Consider the following 18,312-nt stretch of genomic DNA (forward strand, 5'->3'; position numbering starts at 1 on the left):
AATTTGGAATAATCGTGTATATAAGTATATTCATACTTTGGATGTTTGTATAGTGTGAGTGATTACATAAATAAGAAGAGTTTTTATTAAACCATGTATGCACAACTCATCGGATAATTTTTGCAAGTTCTGCTTCCGCAATTTAGCCTTCCTATTATTAACTATAACTTGTTTTATGACAGAGGCCGTAGGTAATCTCACGTGTACTGGCCGATTATGATCCTAATCCATGGGAGCGGGTGTGGGTCATGACAAAATGACATATATCCAAATATGTGCATTAATAAATATATATCCAAATCTATTTTTTTGAAAACCCATAACTAACAAAAATAACATATAACGAAGCTAAACAACATGCATGCCATTAAAAAAATCCCTACCTCCACTCCAGAAGAGGAGAAAGCCCCAAGTTCCCAGAATTCAACGTCGACGAAAATACAAACTTTTCATATTAGAACGAAGACCTCGACGAATTCTATCTTTTCTCTAAAGGACAAAGGTATAAAGATCAAAGGGTCATGGTGTATTTGAGGTTTAAAGGTGAGTTTTAGAGAGAGGGATAATAGATCTAGGTTTTTGAAATGTTTAGAGAGAGAGATAGAGAAATGAAATAGTGATCTAAAAAGTGACTTTTGCAGACTGATATACGAGCAGACCGCTCGAGCGACCAAAACACTGCTCAAGCGACCAGACACATTAAGTGAGATCGATCGAGCGAACAAAGTTACCACTCGAGCGCACAACGACACCCATCCAGAATTTTTGTAGACAAAGGCTAACTACTCGGGTATAAGAGGGATCGCTTGAGCCAAGACCGCTCGAGCGCAAGAAAGTTCGCTCGAGCTAAAAGCACTACACTCCCATAAGTTTTGAAGACCTGCAAAAGTACTGGGAGTTCACGAAAACTGCTCGAGCGCAAGAAAGTTCACTGGAGCGGACAAGCAGAAATTTGGGCAATAATTCCTTTGAAAGAAAAATTCCCAACCTGTTTTAAACGCAACCACAATACTCAAACAATTGAATTCAACAAGGAATAAGATGAACAAGGTTATGAACAACCATCAAGACAAAGAATCCCGGATCCAAAAAAAAAAAAGGGTCGGGTCTAAACTGGAATCGTTATAACCATGCTTTATTTATATATCATCTTCATTGTCATGAGAGAATGTTATTATTTATTATTGGTTCATATTCCTCAATGGAATGAATGGTTTAAAAATGGTAATAATATAAAGGATTTGGTAATGGATTCGGGTAATAAAAGTCGAGGCGTTACATATTCTGCTCATATTTTCAATCTTTCACTATAGACTCTTCTCACCAACTTAATCTCATTCCTTTATGTATTATATGGATTCACGATGACCATTCAATTTAAAATAATGATCTTCTAAACTCAATGTAACAACACATGCAATTCTAACGGATTTGCATCTCATGAATTCAACAATTCAATATACATCACATGAGTTTCAATTCATCATATACTGATGATTTCTATAATGATGTCATTTTCCACCAATGGCCAATAATAAATCATTACAATATGCAAGAAGTTCACAATTTAAAGGTATTCAATTGAAACAAATTAGGTATAGCGATCGATCGCCCCAACTTTGCGATCGATCATTCTGCCTTAGAAAGTTTGGTTTCAACTCTCCTATACAATGCCACTAACACCAATATCAACTTCTCAACTCCCAGACATGATTTATTGTTTTAGCAACATCATGCACGTGTGAAAATGATACATATAAGCAAATGTACATGCAAGACTAAAAAGGGTCGTGCCCAACATCAAACAAATATGAGTAATTAGGTCGAATAAAGACCCAAAGTGTTACAAGTATGGGCAATAACACATGGATGGATAAGTGGATAAATAAATGACACTTGGACCAATCGGTGATGTGGATAGCTAGACAAATAGATAGGGTAACATGGTCTTTTCAAATTATTGTATACTTTTTGAAAATCTCAAAATCCTCGAGATATTGATTTGTGATTACGTATCAATTTTAAGCAATAAATAACAATCATAATCAAACAATCAAAGACAAATCAACACAACGATTTAACGTGGAAAAACCACAATTGGAGCGCCTCCAATTGTGATAAAAAAAACCAAAGGAAAAAATCACAAAACAATCCGCTAAGAAGACAAAAATGAATTACACAAGTGTAACCTCAATTACCTAGTGAATCCACGATCGAATTGAACCGACCCCTATATGTCTCTTCCACCACTATCTTCACCTCAGAATTGTCTTGCCCAACATTGAATCGACAACGCCGATGTCGAATCCACGACGATGAACCACTCCGAAATCCACAAAAGCTTCAGGCCCAAGTTCCACATAATCTACTGAAGAATAACTCTCTCTTTTGTGAATAACACAAAATAAATAAACCCTTTGATATAATCCACTCAATTCATGATGTAAACTCTCACAGATATCAAAGGAAACAAGTAAAGAAGCTCTAAATGAAAATCCTAATACCCAAGGAAAAGATCTAGAAGCCATACCCTAAAATCTGGCTGAAAGACAACTTTATAGCAAACAGAGCCGCATTGGTCGCTTGAGCGAACAATAAACCTTCCCAATATTTTTGTTGTTAGTGAAAACTTCTGGGACTAAAGATTCTTCGCTCGAGCACACATTCCTTTGCTGGAGTGAACAAACAGCTTGATTCCCGACATAGTCAGCGAAGTAACAAACATGAAATAATTAATATCAAAAACTCTTCTGCAAGGAACAATTCGAGTTGGATTCACATTTAAAAACTCATAGCCTTCATTTAAATAAAAGATCAAATAAAATATAACTGAAAGGAGTTTTGTCAAACAGAATTGCCAATAACAAAAACCTAACACTTTTGAACTTACAAAAATACTAGACCTCAGGGCTATGGTCCCAAAAATTTTAAAATTAGACTTTACGAAAAAAACCACCAAACTGTTTGTCATCAGCTAAAAAATCAAATATAACATCAAATATTTTTTGTTTTCATTAATCAAAAGTAGTTTTTTAGTAATTTCTCAAACACATTTTAGGGTTTTAAATTTTTAAAAAAGCCAAAAATCAATTAAAAAAACAAACTTAAACAAAGAGAAAAGTGGGTTTGGTAAATTTGGAGAAAATGAAAGGAGTTGAGCGTCATGTTATGGTTGCAAGTTATGACATTTGTGGTGTTCATTATCACAAATTAATGTCATAACTAGATATTTTTAAGTTATAATTTTAAAAAAAAAAAAAGTTATAATCAAATCCCATATAAGGTACGACAAAAGACTTTTTTAAATTATAATAGAAATACTATTACAACTATCATATCAATAAGTCGTAATCAAATTATAACTAATATTACAATAACTCATAATCAATAATTATGAAAGTAAAATACATATCTAGAAAGATGTATATATAGTAGAATTTCCCTAATTTTTAATTTAATTTATTTTTTTTTAATTATGAAAGCATTAGCAGCAACACGCGGGTCACAAAGAAATTATAAAATCACCTACACAGTAAGAGATAAAGAATCAAAATCTGTAATAATTGAGTAGCTGGACATTAATCGAGATCTGTGTCATTATATTTTATTTTTAATTAAAAAATATTATATATTGCTGGCTTTTTTTTGTCCATATTTTGTATTACACCTTATAAAGAATATTAATGGTTGATTATCTTAAATAATTACTTAATACAAATAATACCTTATCACATATATCTTGATGACATAAAAATCTAAAATAAAATAATATATAGGACGTGTTTCGGTAACATTTAAATTTACAGTTATATGTTTATAGTTACAGAATTTTTAAAAAATTTATTCAAAAACTCCTTTAATTCTTGTTTTTATTTTGAAAAAAGTTGTAATTAGTTTAGTAACCACACAACAAAAAAAAAAAAAAAAAAAAAAAAAACCAAGAAGAAGTTGATTTCACTTTTTTATTTATTTATTCCATTTCTTCTTTTTTTCTCCAATCTTTTTCACCAACCCTATTGCACATCACTACCATCGACCACTATTGCCAATGACCTCATTTGCCAACCACCTCCCTCGACTACAAGCCACACCTTCTACCACTGCCAACTATCTTCCTGCGACAACCACTTTTGCCAATTGATCACAATCCCTAATCGTCGACAACCACTTTTGACCATTCCTTCCCACGGTCGACAACCACTTCTAACGACCACCAATTACCTCTTACCAATGACAACCATCCTTAGTCACCGACTCTCGCGTCCGCTAACTATCCATGACCGTCGACAATTACATCTTTCACTTGTTTTCAAAATACAAATTTTAAAATACTTGTGTACTAAGGATGAGTTATATGGCACCAAAAATATATCTGTGACATGACACCAATTATATTATTGAAGTGAATTATATATATATATATTCTAAAGTTTCATCATTGTATGGCACATTTGTTACTAAAAAAAGTAAATAAATAATTGCATGTGAAAAGTCCATACTTATGATGTCATATATGTTATTTGGTCTAAGATTTATATTTTTTTGGCGATAAGGGCACGCGTTGTCGTTGCAATAAAATTGGCCAAAAAAAGTCATTGGGCATCGAAGGAGGTGGCTGGTGGCAATGAGGTGGACAAATATGTGATATTAGCCAAATATGTGACATTTGGACAGATTGGTGTCAGCTTTTGGACAAATAAGTTACATTTTAATAGATAGACATATAAATAAACTTTTGGACAAATAGATGTGCTTTCCAACAGGTAATGTCTTGTTGGCCCCAAAAAATTTACGCATGGGGCTATTGGGCCAATAATTTAAGAAGTAAACATTTGACCTGAATACCATATTTTATTTCTAGATCCACTGGGATCATTTTTCGCACAAGCTAGTGAGCATGGACACTTGAAATATACGAGCCTATCCATTTATTGATCACTTTCTCATAGTATAAAAATAGTTGCATCAATAGATAAGACCATGTCTCCTATTGGAGTTTTCGCAGCTTGAAAATGATCACACTTTTGGGTGTTGGCACATCCATTTGGCTAAGGTAAAACATTGATCATAGGGGTTGATTAGAAATCCATCTTTCGAACATAGCACGACATTCAACAGGCTTGTCCTGTGGAGCTATATGTTCTCCTCCCTGTTAACACACACAGAGTTAACACACACAAAGGCAAAAAAAAAGGGAGGGGGGGGGGGGGTTAATTTCACTTTCTTTTATACTTTTAACTATTGTCATTTTTCATTTTTAATTTTATTCTTAAATTATTAATTTTATTTATTTAGTTATTGAAGTATTGAGTACAAACTCATCTAAAACCTGAAGTTGCTTGATAAAATGGCAACTTTGTTGTTTATATTATATTTTTAACATGCCCCTTATGTGTGCTCGAACTTTTATTCTTCATAAGAAGCCAAACATATGCAAACATGTTTTAATTATTGGGTAGGTGGTGAGGCTGAAAGACATGATATTTTGTCTGCTCATATACCTTATTGAAATATTGACTACAAACTCATCTAAAAGCTCAAGTTGTTAGAGGGAAAGGGCAATTTATTATTTATATTATATTTTTGACAGTATTCTATAGAGTGTCTTATTTATTTATGTTTCAGTTCATATGATCCAGTTCAAGATAAAATGTACAAATTAATTGTGGTGGAATTCTAACCTATTACATCCATACAAAAGTAGTTTTATAATCCGCACAATCTAAATCATATGATCAACCATTTGTCTTCTCACTCACATTATACTAGACAACTCACAACCTATAACCAAATAATCCATATTCTTCTTCACTCCTTATTTCAAAATAACGAGCAAGAAAAATGAGTGTCTTGTTGTGTGGTTTAAATTGTTTAAATTTTAAAATGACATTTTTGCCCATCAAATTAGTCTTAGTGGTTATATTTATTCTTCAATGGGCTAGCTTAAAAGCCAACTTATTGGTGAAAAAGGTTTATTTGCTAAAAAGTCTTATATCTTCTGACTAATTCATGTTTGCGAAAAAGTGAACTTTAACTACTCAATAAACGTTAAGAATATGCCAAATAAATTAGTTTTGTACGTTTTTTGTTGACTTATTTTTACCCAAGAAACTAGTTTTGAAACTAATTTTCAATAAACAATCATCTCCAAATAGACTAAGTCCACCCTCAAATTAGAAACCTAGGAACGAATTAGACAAAATTGATACAAATAGAATAAATGACGATAATTTAAAAGATAAAAGTGAAAATGACCTAAAAAACCACGAAGAACGTAAACAAAAAATAAAGAAAGAAAAAACAAAAGAATAAAAGAATGTACTTCACCTTTTGTACTATTTTCATTTTTTTCTTCAAAAAATAAAAAAAGAAAAAGAAAAATGATGCAGAAAACTCGTTTGGCTATTTTTTTTTTTTTTTTTATAAATATTTTTCAAACGTCTCCTTTGTTTAGAAATACTTTTCTCAATTTTTAATAATCACTATTTTCACCCAAAAATAAAAAGGAAAGTGTATTCATTTTTTTTTAATTATTTTTATTTTAAAAAACATGAAAACCAAAGATAAAAAATTCGAAACGATACCACACACATTTAAAAAATATGCGAAACAAGTGAAGACAAAAAATATCATACCTTAACCGTAGCAAATGTCATCCGATTGGAGTAAGTCCTTGTATAACTACACATTGTCAATGAAAAATAAATAAATAAATAAAACAATATTTGCAATAAGCCTTCTTCTAAGAAAAATGAATATGAAAAATTGAGGTGAACCCACCCGGCAACTTGACCTTGGACCCACCATGAACGCCAGTCATCAACAATGGAATAGTTGAGAGCTCTAATCCACGCTTGGGTTCCCAAGAATGGAACTACCATGTCGTGATCACCACTGTTTCAGCCATCATTACACCAACAACTTCTTTATTTTTATTTTTATTATTATTATTATTATTATTATTAATTTGTTGTTGTTGTTGTGTGTAGGAACCAATTCTCTACCATTAAAGAAAAATTCGGTTATGTCTTTAATGATCTAAACAGTTTATTACATAAATTTTTTGCATATTGACTTTTCAAAAAAAAAAATTAATTAAATTAAATTGATCTAATAATGATTATTATATATAATTTCATTAGATTTAACTTCAAAAAATAAAGGTAGGTTCTTTTCACCATGAATCTTAGTTGTTTAATTGTGTTTCAAGAAAATATAATGAAATCATGTGACAACAATTTATTACTTTTTCTTTTTTTTTTTTGAGTGTGTGTAGATGATCAATACTCAAAAGACTTAAAAAAATAAAAAGTTAGATAATTAAAATGCAATACGTGACAAGACTGACTGCCAATTGGACAGAATTAAACTTCTCTCCATGTAGAAGCCAAATCCTTTTTTTCTTCTTTTTGGATTTTATTTATGAGAGCCTTTATTTGTCCCCACAAATCAGTCTCTTTACCCTCACCATTTTATAAATTTTGTTTATTACCATTTTATCTCTAAGTAAATTACCATTTAAAAATTGAAACCTGAAAATGATACAAATATTGCATCATTGCTAAACCCTCTCCCTTTGTCATCCCATTCACGATAACGTCTTCTCTACACCTCACTACCCTTCCCCACTTGCCACCCGCTCTTCCCCACCTTATCACCATCTGCATCGATCCCTAGCAACACTTGCCTCTTCTTCTTCTTCCTTCCTTCCTTGCCGCACTCGTCCACCTCATTTTTAGTCTTTCGCACCAACTATCCGATACCATTCCTCTCTTCCGCCCTCCTCATCTTCCTACTTGCAATATCTTTCATTTCCACTACCCTACCTCTTCATTCCCTTACAATCTACGTGACATCCCCAGTCCCTTCCTTGCTCTCCTCACAACCTCCACCACCTAAAATCCTAGTTATCGTCATTGATGTTGCCTACAAAACCCTCAACTGAGAGATCTAGGTTCATCTTCTCCTACATATGAAGTATGAGAGAGAACGGAGAGTAAAGAGAGAGTGAAGAAGAGAATGGATGTAGAGAGATGGAGTGAGGTTAATATTGGACCTAAACGCATCCCTAATTTTTTTATTACAATATTATTTCCATTTCTAACCTTTCAAACCCTAACCCTAACTCTACACCACCCACTGCCACCATCTTTGGCTGCCACTCCTAGCCCTTACTAACCCTCTCTCACTGCTCCCTACCACCATTAACCCCTTCCTATTCCCACACTCTCTCTGTCTTACTGAAAGTGAGATAGTGAATGTGCCAAAAGCATGTATTGCCTTCCTGGGTCAGTCTTGGTTTCGAATCCACATCAGGAAAGGAAAGCTAGAAAGGAAGGGAACGAGGATGACATAGAATCATCTATGGTCTCAGCTATGATGGCTCTTGCTTACCCCTAGCCCCAACCTCACCCTCTTTGTAACACTTTGTACTTCTTAAACTCATGGGATTACTTTGACACTCTTATTATTGTACTTGGAGCCTCTTTGGCTGATGTTAGAGTATTGATTGGGGTGATATCACAATGGTAAAGTAAGATTAGACCAAAAACATTTATTCGAATAATTGTCCCACGAGTAGTCTTCACTATTTTGCCCTTTTCTCTTTCCACACTTTGAATTTGAATGTGCGGCTAATACCATTGGAAAGCTTGTTTCCGGGGCTTCGATTTGGACACAAGAATGACCTGAAATGGAGTTTGAATAAGAGAGTTTTGTTTGTTTGAAATTTGAGTATTTGTGGTAGAAGTAAGTCTGCTCGAACGAACTTTGCACCGCTCGAGTGGTTTACGCGAATTTCGGAGATTCTGGGAGCTTCTTTTCACTGCTCGAGCCATGCTACGACCGCTCGAGCGGTCTGGTCGATATCAGGCACTTTAAAGTCACTTTTTGGCCCAAAATCTTTATTCTTGCTTCATCTCTTCTCTTACCTTAGATCCACCCTAGATACTTCAAGGAGGTTGAAAGGCAAGCTTGGATCAAGAGTTCTGCTGATTATTTCGTAATTTTGCAAAGTTTCAAGTGGGTTCTCATCCTCAACTTCCAATCTTCAGGTAGAGGTGCCTTTAACTTGTTATATCTTTAATTTGATACCCACATGTGGTAATTTCATTAGATATTCATCCTTATATATATATATATATATATATATGTATATGGAGTGTGTTGGTTAATAAATGATTTGGAAGGATGTGGTCAATAACTCATTCATTTTGGATGGAATTATGTCTTTTATTGATGATTTTCGATGTTGATGAGGAAAAGTAGTCCTTAATTCATAAAAGAGAGAAAACCCCAAATTTTCCATAAACCCTAGTTTTGAGATTTGTTCAATAAAGAGGGGTTTTGCTCAATTGGTTTCAAAAACATGAAATTGAATGTATTTACTTAACTTTAAGGTTAAAATGTAAGCTTTGAACTTTTTTCTATATACACCTTGAGTTGGTGAAGGTTGTTAATGAGGTATCCTCTATTATTGATGTGTAAAGTAGTGAATTGTTATGAATTGAAATCATTGTAGGGAAAATTGAAGATTTATAAATTCATGCATCATATGCATTTGAAATTTCTCTTTTGACACTATGATGAAGTGATTATTGAAAAGCGGAAGGGGGTAAGTAGTCTATGAGTCCGAGTAGTGAGTCGGGTTGGTTTTTGAATTGTGTAATTGTAGACACCCCATTTTTTACAGACCTTAAGACTCAGACGTCATCGTTTGAGCACACGGTGATCGCACATGTTTGTGCTCGTTTCGAGTTTTCAGAGTTTTCGACTGAGTCCCTTGCCTCGGGGCCTCTGAACTCTTTGTGTTTTGGCTCAGTTTGTGGAGCATGCCTTATTGACCTTTTCTGGAGGAAGAGAGAGGTCCGTAGACCACTTTTTGTGGTCGTAGTCCACTTTTCTCTCCTGTAGGCTAGTTTTCGATTTCCGGAGCCTTCGGCCGAGCGCCTTTTAACGTTCTCTTTTTGGCCTGATTTTCGGACCATGCCTTGTTGCCTTTGCCTAGAGGCAAACAGAGGTCTGTAGACCATTTTTTGTGGCCGTAGACCACCTTTCCCTCGTAGACCACCTTTTTGTGCTCGTAGACTAGTTTTTGAGGCTTCCGGCTGTGCGCCTTGTCCCGCGGGCTCTTGTCTTTCATCCTTTTTTGTTTGTTTTTGGCACAAACCTTGTTTTCCTTACTTGAAGGGTGGAATAAGGGGTGTAGACCAGTTTCTCCCCCTGAAGACCACTTTTCTTCCTTACCAGCCAGTTTTCTAGTCGGCCAGCTGGTCTTGGTGGTCTTTGGACCACCAAAAGTGGTCGGCAACCATGCCACCACCTTGCTTTCTTTGTGCAGACCACATCTCCCCCTTGCTGACCAGTTGGTCTCCTTGCAGACCACTTTCACTGGTCGGCCGACCAGTACAAGTAGCTGGCCGACCACTTCAACTGGTTGGCAACTTTCCTGCACGTTCTGCAGATATTTTCCATGCCAACTGTTAGGCACAAAAAGCATCCTCCATACACGTGTACGGAGGGATTGATTCAAGCTTCAAGCTTGCTCAAAAGCTTGATGCATGTTTTTCTATAAAAGGGAGCCACCTCCCTCTTGTCTCAGGTTTAAAATTTGCATAGGGCATATACATATCATCTATCTCTATACTTCGTCATTTCTCTTCATATTTGTGCTTAAAAGTGTAGTTTCTTCACATTTTTGCACACAAACACCTACTCAAACACCTTTGCTTTGAAGTTGAGGCACCTTGAAGTTGGTTTTGGTGTTTTTGGATCACTTTTGGTCCAAAAAGGCTGTTGGAGTTGCTGCTTTGAAGTATTTCTTCAAAGGTGAGACTTTAGTCCCTTAAAGCTTTGTTTTTAGTTAAGTCTTTGGCCCTATTTGCATGATGTTTTAGACTTAACTTTGTACTGCAAAAAGCTTCATTTTCAAGTGTTTGAAATGTTCGTTTAAGGCTTCTTTGGTGTTGGGGGTGGTCTACCCCCTCTTATGCCTTGTTTGGCTTTATTTTGTGCTATCCTTTTAAGCTATTGGGACCACCTCTTTTTGGCCTTCTCACCACTGAAACTCAGAGGAATTTTAGTGGTGGAAAGTGTGTTTTGAGGTCCCACATAGGAGGGGATCATCCCCTCTCCTTGTATATTGGTTGCTTGCCTTGTTGGCCTCATCTTTGAGCATGGTTTTTTAGCATGTGTTGGCTTGTTCTCAACTTGTTTTTGGTGCTATTTTGACATCGCATACCTCTTTTTTAGCTTGGTTGAGTCACCCCTTGCATGCTTTATACACTTGTAGTGTAAATTTTGCATACTAGCCTTACATGCTTGTGTTGATAGCTCATCTTTCTAGCATGTTTTGGCCCTATCTCAGCAAGTTTTTAGTGCTATTTTAGAATGCCTTAACTCTGTTTTGGGTTGGTTTGATAGCCTCTTGCATGCTCCTTGCACTTGTAGTGCAATTCCACTCACTAGCCTAGCATGCATCATGTTTTGGACCATCATTCTAGCATATTTTTGGCTCCACTCTAGCATGCTCTAGGTCTGATTTAAGTGTTTTGGGTCATGCATGCTTTGCTTTGTATAGCCATAGTGCATTTTTGCTCACTAGACTTGAGTTTCCAAGTCACTAGCATGCATTGCTTGGGCTATTCGCATGATTTAGCATCATTTGGTACATGATTTCAGTGCATGTAGTGTGGCCATACACTCACATGTGTCACTCTTTCAATGCTCTGGAGGGTTTGTGCTTTATGCCTTAAGTATGAGCCATTGTGTATGTCATCTTGCCTAAGCTTTTGGGCTGCCATATCAGTGTGTTTTTGGTCTTGTTTTTTCATGATACAACTCTGATTTTTGTTGGTGAAGTCATCTCATTTTTCATGATACAACTCTGATTTTTGTTGGTGAAGTCATCTCATGCTTGGTTTTGGTAGGTGTAGTGTAGTCCTCTTTGTTGGCCTTGCATACTCCATGCTTCATGCCCTTCATGCTAGCTTGTTTTGGCTACACTCCATGTATGTTTTAGCCTCATTTTGACATGCTCTATGACTGTGTTGGGTTGTCTTGACCATTTGGTTCATGTATTGCATAGCTGTAGTGCAATGGGCTTGACTAGCCTTGTGTTTTCATGCCTCTAGCATGCTTCATTTGCGACATGTGCGTGATTTGGCATCATTTCTCATGATATTTCAGAGCATGTAGCATTGCCATGTTCTCACTTCTTTCACTCTTTGAGTGTTTCCAAGAGTTGTGCTCTTATGCTTAGTTGATTGGCCAATGCATGAGCATGCATTATCTTGCTTTTCATGCCATCTTTTCAGCATTTTGGCCACTGTTTTGGCATGATTTAGGTCTGTCCATATTCGGTTTAAGTCCATTAAGCATTGTTTTGCATGCCTCTTGTGTGATGCTCTTTCCTAGTTTCGATGCCTTAAGCTTCTAAACTTGCCATGGACGCATTGTTTGCATGATAGAATCCTGGGCATGCCATCCTAGCATTGGTAGAATAGCATGTTGTTTGCATGTTGGTGTATTGCATTGTGTTTGCATGTTGTTTGCATGTTGTTACATTGCATGTTGTTTACATATGCATGCATTGCATTTTGTTTGCATGCCATTAGCATTGTTAAGTTGATCATGTTGCATTGCATTGTGTTTGGATAGGGTGTTAATCCAAACACGAGAAATAAGGGACGTTTCATACTTGAAGTGATGAAACGTGCCTTATTTCTCAGTCGCCGACCCTCTTGATCATGCATGATAGAGGCGGAAGCTCTTATATGTTATTTGTGCATTCATTTACATTGAAATGTGCAAAGTTGACTTTTCGGCCATCGGGCATAGCGATGCTCGGTTGGTGGCCCGAGAGTCGAGTACCGCACTCCCTTGAGCTCATGAAATGATAGAGAGGGTGGTTGTGCACACATACCTTGCAAATACACTGTTGTGCCCCTTCTTGTTCTCTGTTGCAGCAAACTGGAGTTGTGCAGAATTTTCTGGTTGGCAGACTAGTAAAAGTGGCTGGCCGACCACTTTTTCTGGTCTGCAGCAAATGTAGGTGGTCTACAGGCGGTCTACACCACCAATAAGTGGTCAGCAGCCTTCCTGGAAGTCTCCATGTTGGAGTAGAAGCTATCTAGAGGTTTGTGCAATGTTCTAAGATCAAATGCAAACAGAAGCAAGTTGGGGCATCGTAATGGATTTCTGAACGAGGCGACCGAGCATGCATGCACTTCTCGCCTTGAGGACCACTTCTTACTGCTTTACTTAATTGCTTTGCTTAGCTAGTTAGCTATTTGGTTCTGTACTTAAGTAGTTAATGCACTTAGCTTCTCATTTGTGTTGTAATTAGTTAACTTGTTAGTTAATTAGTTTCGTTTTGTAATAATTAGCTTAGATTAGTTAGTTAGCTTATTATTCGAACCCTCCGTCGAGAGGGCAAATGTTGTAATAAGGGTACGTATGTGTGATGCGTGTCTTCCAACCCCCATTTCTTTCTCCCTTTTACTTATCAGCTTTCGATGGTTAGTTTTAGGGCATGTTTCAATTAACATCCTTATGCTAGCATGTTTGCATTCATTCATTCATCTTGCATGCACCAGGCTCGGCGCATCATACAAACTGCATTGTATTTCAATACCAATTTGAATATATGTTATCTAAATTGCATTCACATGAAATCTTAAAATAGCCGAGCCTATTTTAGCTGCATTTTTTGCATGTGTTGCATTAGGCATTGTTAACGTAGATAGGATCATGTATTGATTACTAACTAGCTTCTTTTTTGTCTCGGAGTACACTGTGAGTGTTTATGCTTTAACATACTTTCATATGTGTGAGTGTTGCCATGATAGCGTGCTTTGCATGAGACTATTTGCTTAATTACTATAACTGCATGAATGCCTGTGGATGAAGGTTGGATTGCTTGAATTGGAACAATTCATCGAAATGCGAGTTTTAAGCCCACTTAAAGTGGAAAAATCATGTTTTCCTAAGCCCACTTGAGGGTGGCAAATCTGCGTCTTAGCCTACTTGCGAGTAGCACCTTCAAACCATTTCAAACAAACAAACATGAGATGTTTTGTTCCAATTTGAACGATTTAGTCTATACTTGTGTGCTGTGCGCATCACGTAGTAAGTTAGATTAATTACCGGAATAAGAATGCATGTGTTTTCAAAAATAACATATCATGTTAGTAGAGGGCGATCTTTGATGGCGAGTAGGGGTGCTCATTTCAGGACCTTCCCCTCTCGTACCCAAGTTCCCGAGCTGAGGCAACTTTGGTGATGACGGACACGTGGCCTTAGGCACGAGTCAGGGTTTTCTAAATTTCCCCAAAATAAAATATTTAGGTGGCGACTCTAAAATCTGGCAAAGCAGTCCATGTTTGGCGCTTTTTGATTAAAATCGATTTTTCAAAACGATTTGCCGGATTTGGACTCTTTGGTGATTTATCAATCTTACATTACACTTTGTGAGATTAGATTCAGAACCGTGACAGGAGTCCGAACTGTAGGAGCTAAGAACAATGATTCGTGCCCTCGCGCGCGGAGCGAAGTTCGAGCCGTCTACAGTAATGTAATTGGTACCCGTGCGGGGAGTCAAGGTGCCCAATGGCCCTGTATGCGCATATCACCAAATGAACGTGGGAAAATCTTTTTGGATGTCCATGAGTCCGCCATTTCTAGAGCTGGCAAATGTGGAAAAACATGGTTTTTGGGTGCCCACAAGCCCGCCGTTTCTAGAGCCAGCAAATGTGGAAGGGAAAATGCTTTTGGGTGCCCATCGCCCTACCGTTTCTGGAGCCGGCAAATGTGAGACTTTTTTCAGTATACAAAACTATATTTATATATGTATGCTTTGATTTTTGGTTCATACTTGCGATGTCATAGTATATTTACCAACCGTGGATAACGTGGAAAGATTAAGCAAATTTCATGCATTGCATGTTTTCACTCGCATACATAGATACTCATATACATCTTCATTTCTATATTTCAAATGTTTGCATTGCATGTCTTTCAATTAATTATATAATTTGTTCAATTCATTACCTACTGAGCTTTGCTCACCATAAAGCTAACCAATTTCAGAAAATGAAAACTAAGCATCTCCTAACTGATTTCTTGAGAAGAAGAAAACCCTTTTGGAGTGTGAAACCTTTCGTTGAAATATTTTTGTGTTCAAGACTAAGGTTGTATTGTTATTGGATGTCACTTTTATGCTAGTGTCACAAAGAACACATTTTTTAAAGAAGTTGACTTGCGACTTGTGTTGTTACATATTTTCTTACTTTTGAACTATTTTCTTTTGTTTATGGATGTAATGAGACAATATTGTAAATCTTAAGGGATAGATTAAAAGGGAAGAAAATGTAATAAATGTTATTTCATTATTTTTGTCTCTATTGGTATGGTGTGTGTTGTATGGCAGGAATGCTCAAGTGAACAGGATTGGGAGGTGTTCTCCCAGGGAATTACATTCTTTAGTCCTTCTTTACTATTTATCACCCCTTTCTAGCCTATCCTTACCCTCTTCAACCTCTACCTCATCATTTCACTTCCCTGTGCAACCCATTTGATAGAGAAAGAGGAATTGTATAAGAGTGCATTTAATAAAGAGAAACAGGAGGAGGAGGAGAAGCTTAAGAAAAAGAAAAATGAGAGGTATCCAGGGAGGATAAGTAGGGGTTGACGTGCTAAAGAAGAAAAAAGAGGGGCTAGGGAAAGGCATGGGAGGGTGTAAATGGGGTTAGAAGCTAGTGTAGTAGGTAGAGGTGGGCTGAAATGTAGCAACAAGGTGAGGGATGGGTTACTTGAGGTGAGGTAGAGGTAGGGGCTAGGGTTACAATTTCATATGTTAGAAATGAAGGTAGAATTGAGATTAAGGTTGGTGTTCAAAGAAGGGTTGGTGGGGATGGGGGTGGGGGTGAGTGAGGGCGAGCTTTAGGGTGGCAAAGGTATGGGGGATGGGCTACTTGAAGTAATGGTGGAGACAGGGGGCTAGGATTAAAATTTCATATGTTAGGGATGATGATAGAATTGAGATTAAGCTTGATGTTCAAAATCAAAAAAATAAAATAAAATAAAAATTATGGTGGTATTGAAAGAAGATAGGGGTCCCAAAAAAATAGATGAGTGCTATTGGCAACGTTATTTTAAATAGGCACAATGAGGTGAAATATTGTGTAACTAGAAACACCATTATTTATTGCACTTAATTTCTTTGTTTTAACGCAAGATACATAGTGATCTCACCTGTATATGAGAAACTTGTAACCTTTAGTGCTGAGGTTCACATGATATTGGAAACTGTCCCAAATTGATTGAGTGTAAGGCAATCCAGAGGCGCATCTTTTCCATTCCCCTATGCTTCCCTATTTTAAGAAATACAATTCATTTTCATGATATTTTTCTTATAAATAGTTTTAAATATCAATAGAAACATAATTTTTTTCCCTTGATGCATTTCAGCAAATCAATGAAAAGGGGAAAAAAAATACATGTATATTGGCCAATTCACAATATGTAGCAATTTGTACCTGATACCATTGGTTCATAATATTGATACGACAAGTTATGCTACTATAAAACACATTTTTTTCACGGTTAATGATTTAAAAAAATTTCACAACCCATCTCTTAATTTTGAGACATTTCACTTGATCGTCTCGATACTAATTTTTCTCTCAATACAACTATTTAAACTTCTTATTCTAAACAAACAATGAAAAGTGTACCTTTCGGATATGAAGCGCTTCTCGGACTCTATCATCATTAAGCCACAAATGGGAAAGTTTATATGCATGAATCTACAATCAAGGAAGACAAGTGAAATAGTCATAAGACACAATCTCTTTCTCAAACCATACTTATGGGATCATTGGGATAAAATGCAATTTCAAATGATATATTAAAGCATCAACAGTACTAAATCTCATTGTCATATTTTAGCTATGTGACAATACAAAAAGATCAAAGTTTAGGAACCGTGCTCCAATTGAATAACACAGTTAAAGGTTTTCCATTAGGGTTTTCACTCGTCTTGGTCGTCATCTACTTTTGGAATACTTTATCATTTTTTGCACAGCTATCCAAGTAATGTTGTATCTCTATAATATATATATATATATATATATATTGTAAATCAAAGTATAATGCAGTGGGTAAAAAATTCAGATCATACCTTAGGTGATAGAACCTGAAGCGAAAAATCTCGTGGGTAAATCATGTGCTTCAAGAATACGAACAACGAACTCAGAAGTGGAGTGATACCACAATATGAGTATCACCCACACAAGTCACAGTGCAAAAAGCTTGATTGTTGTTTGCTAATGGGAGAGAGTCAGTATGGGAAAAACATACGTTGTTTCATTATGTCATATCCCATATATCATGTCAGATATATAGGATAAATATATCATCTATCCATATCAGTTGATATGATAGATATAGATATCATGAGTGGTTATCCAAATAAATTTTGAATTCAAATTCAAACTTACATGGATAAGGTTCAAAAGGTTCATGGGTCATGCCACATGGGCGCCCAATTTCTAACATCTCCCACTCGCACATGAGTTGGCATGACACTACCACATCTCTATCTTAATCTCCCCAAAAATGAACAATCTCATACTAGCCAATGCACCGTGCGACCGCTGAGAACACCTGCATGTGGGAGCTCTATACTAGAAACTCAATATGAGTCAGCATAAAGACATAAACCCAAAATGAACAGAAATAGTGTCTCATGTACCCAGACCCATCTAGCTACATCGGTCCAAAAACATCTCTAATCTCTCAAAGAGCATGTTTGACTCTCCTAGGTCCCACATTATATTCACACCCAATCAGCATCCCATAGAGAGCGATGTAAGTGGTCGACACTGAATATAAAGCAGAGATGTAGGACTAGATGATCTTCCCTTCACCCTCATATCATTTAATTTGAAATTGACCGCTTTTCTAGAAATGTCCCTTAAAGCCGAATCATACATGACCGCAGGCAACATCCTAAAGTAGCTGAACATCAACTCCTCATCTTATGACCTAGTCAAAGGTCACAAAAGACACAAAGTGAAGTCATTTAGGGAACAATGACTTTTAGGACTCACACGGTGAAGAAGCAGGGATCCATTCTTTCACCTTGCTAACGGGTTGATAAGCACATGCAGCACGAATGCATGTTATAGTGGAGTGACTCTTCCAAAGAGTGATGTTAAACTCACACACCATACAGATCTTAGTCAAGTTGCTCTTAAGCGCACAAGTCGCTTCCTAGCGTCTAACTCAAAATCTCTATTTGCTCGCCTCTCA

General features: G+C 36.4%; 1 protein-coding gene across 10 annotated transcripts in view; it reads right to left on the reverse strand.

Annotated features, from left to right (window-relative positions):
- Positions 1–18,312, reverse strand: part of LOC114256689 (serine carboxypeptidase-like 7) — a 59,109-nt gene that overhangs the window by 14,046 nt on the left and 26,751 nt on the right. For 4 of the 10 annotated variants that reach the window (XM_082874013.1, XM_082874014.1, XM_082874011.1 and 1 more), the window contains 5 exons: positions 16,734–16,805; positions 16,252–16,370; positions 6,781–6,894; positions 6,636–6,681; positions 4,687–5,149 (listed from right to left, as the gene is read on the reverse strand). In XM_082874013.1, the coding sequence (XP_082730139.1) occupies positions 5,066–5,149; positions 6,636–6,681; positions 6,781–6,894; positions 16,252–16,370; positions 16,734–16,805 (435 nt within the window). In that variant the 3' untranslated portion in view covers positions 4,687–5,065. Of the gene's footprint in view, positions 1–1,896; positions 2,690–4,686; positions 5,150–6,635; positions 6,682–6,780; positions 6,895–16,251; positions 16,371–16,733; positions 16,806–18,312 lie in introns of those variants that run through there. The other 6 variants (XM_082874016.1, XM_082874015.1, XR_014332479.1 and 3 more) reach the window with 5 other exon arrangements.

This window comes from Camellia sinensis, chromosome 6 (genome assembly GCF_055761805.1).
Source record: "Camellia sinensis isolate YWXY chromosome 6, ASM5576180v1, whole genome shotgun sequence".
Taxonomy (NCBI): Eukaryota; Viridiplantae; Streptophyta; class Magnoliopsida; order Ericales; family Theaceae; genus Camellia; species Camellia sinensis.